Source organism: Marmota monax, unplaced genomic scaffold (genome assembly GCF_021218885.2).
Source record: "Marmota monax isolate L192 unplaced genomic scaffold, Marmota_monax_Labrador192_F-V1.1 WCK01_AAM20220418_F8-fsc00156, whole genome shotgun sequence".
NCBI lineage: Eukaryota > Metazoa > Chordata > Mammalia > Rodentia > Sciuridae > Marmota > Marmota monax.
Window position 1 is genome coordinate 4,206,194 of NW_026694013.1, and position 1,971 is coordinate 4,208,164.

Here is a 1,971-nt window from a genome sequence, read left to right on the forward strand (position 1 = left end):
CAGGTCCCTTTTTACTTTATGTCTTTGAAAGATTTGTCCTCAGAGTATGTCTCTTGTATCACAAATTTTATCTATAAAGGGTGTAGACAACTGACTTGGGGGCTCCCAAGCGGTTTCCCATTTCCTTTTGCCTCCCTTTATTCTCTGCTTGCAGTAATCTATAAAAATGGACACAAGAGAAGTCCTTATGGATTGCCTTTGAGAAAGCAAGACATTGATAGAAAGTGGATCATAGCAGTCCAAGGGGATGATTCGCCTGCACTTACTCAAACTTTGCAGATCATGGGACCACAGGGAGCAAACTACAAAGGAATTCACAGCCACCACAACAATATGTGTTTGCTTGGAGCAACCAGGTTACATTTATTTGGTACCAAGCAAAGTGGAAAATAACCCTATAGTCGAGTTACTTCCTCTTTTGAGGAACCAAAAAGGCAGTAAATGTAGTTGAAAACAGAGAGACAGATTGTGGTCAAGCTTGTAATTGGTCCAGTGAGTGAACAGTCTCTCTTGGGAATGATCTGTGGTTCCTCAGGAAAGATGACTGGCCTAGAAAGAAGCCACTGGATGAACTCTTCTAACTTGGTAGCACTAAGGAAAAACCTCCACTTTCCTCCATGAACAAAAGTTAGCTTGATCCATGTACCAAAGTCTGGGTAAATATAAATATTTGACCTTGCCTTTTTTAAGCTTCTTGATGCCGTTTTTATGTTACTTTCCTTCAGAGTTTCAATTTGAGGAGAAACTGGTTTTTCCTCAAGATGACCAGTGGGCTCTGGATAACTGGGCATTTTCTCTGGTTCTGGAGAGATTTCAGAATCTTTGGACGCTGACATGTTCTTTGAAGTTTCTGACTGTATGTAATTATGAAGCAATTCTATGATTTCTTTACCTCTTTCTCCCTTCAGGACTTCTAAACAATGTATGCTGGGGCAAGAACTCTGGTTTTCCAGCTCTGAAACCTTCTTCTTTAAAGCATCAATGTCTTTTTTCATAGAGAGGATATCTTTGGTGGCTGTGTCTTGTTTGTCTTCATTAACAGTCATCCTGGTTTCTAGGACCTCCATCTGCTTCTGATAATGGTCAATCTTTTCCTGGATTTTTGATACTGCACTGACAATATCAGTCATTTGGCCAAGGAGTTCAATTTGGGAAATTTCAATTTCTTGCAGCATTACTGTAAGGTTCATTTCTTCATCCAAACTGACATCATGTTGATCACCACCACAGGAAGTCATTGTTGGATATCTAGTTGAATCTGGGCACTGGATCTTACGTTTTTGGTAAACCTTTTTAAGAGATTTTCTGATCTTGCAGAGATTTGAAGTCCACATATGTCCAGCAGCCGCTTTTGCCCTTTGGGTATGAAATCTGTACATCTTTCATTGCGAAATAAGATGCAAGGTATTGGGAAATGTGATCGCAGGAAGATGTAGTGTCAGAATGAAATGACCTTCTTTTGCTATTTGCTGGATTTCTTTCCTGGTAGCTGCATAGAAAGCTCTATTGAGAACAGCCAAGGCAACAACGGGTACTCTTAGTTGTTAGCTTCTTCGTAGGTGGCCCAACTGGAGAATTCTGTGAAATAATGGTCAGCTGCATGGAATCCTTCCAGGGGTAATAATTGGCCTGATGCTGATGTCACAATGTCTGCTGGCTTAGAACTTATTTAAGCATATTACAGTGGTTCTCAAGATTTTATCACAGAAAACTTTTTTTCACTTGTAAAAATTATTGAGGACCATAGAGTTTTTCTTAATGTAAGTCATAGCAATTGATATTAAACATTACAAATTAAAACCAAGAAAGCCTTAATTAAATGTAAAAAAAAAAAAACGATTGCATACTAATCTACATGACATATTTTTTTTTTGTGAAAAATAATAGTTTTCTACAGAAAAAATGAGGAAAGTGACTTATTGCTTTACATATCTGTAAATGTTTAAAATGCCTGGATTTATAGAGGATATC

General features: G+C 38.1%; 1 protein-coding gene across 1 annotated transcript; it reads right to left on the reverse strand.

Moving 5' to 3' along the window:
• Nucleotides 1–395: 395 nt before the first annotated feature.
• Ccdc54 (coiled-coil domain containing 54) lies at nucleotides 396–1,379 on the reverse strand. Its single transcript, XM_046464026.1, has one exon. It carries the CDS (start codon nucleotides 1,377–1,379, stop codon nucleotides 396–398), a length of 984 nt encoding a protein of 327 aa, XP_046319982.1.
• Nucleotides 1,380–1,971: the final 592 nt, after the last annotated feature.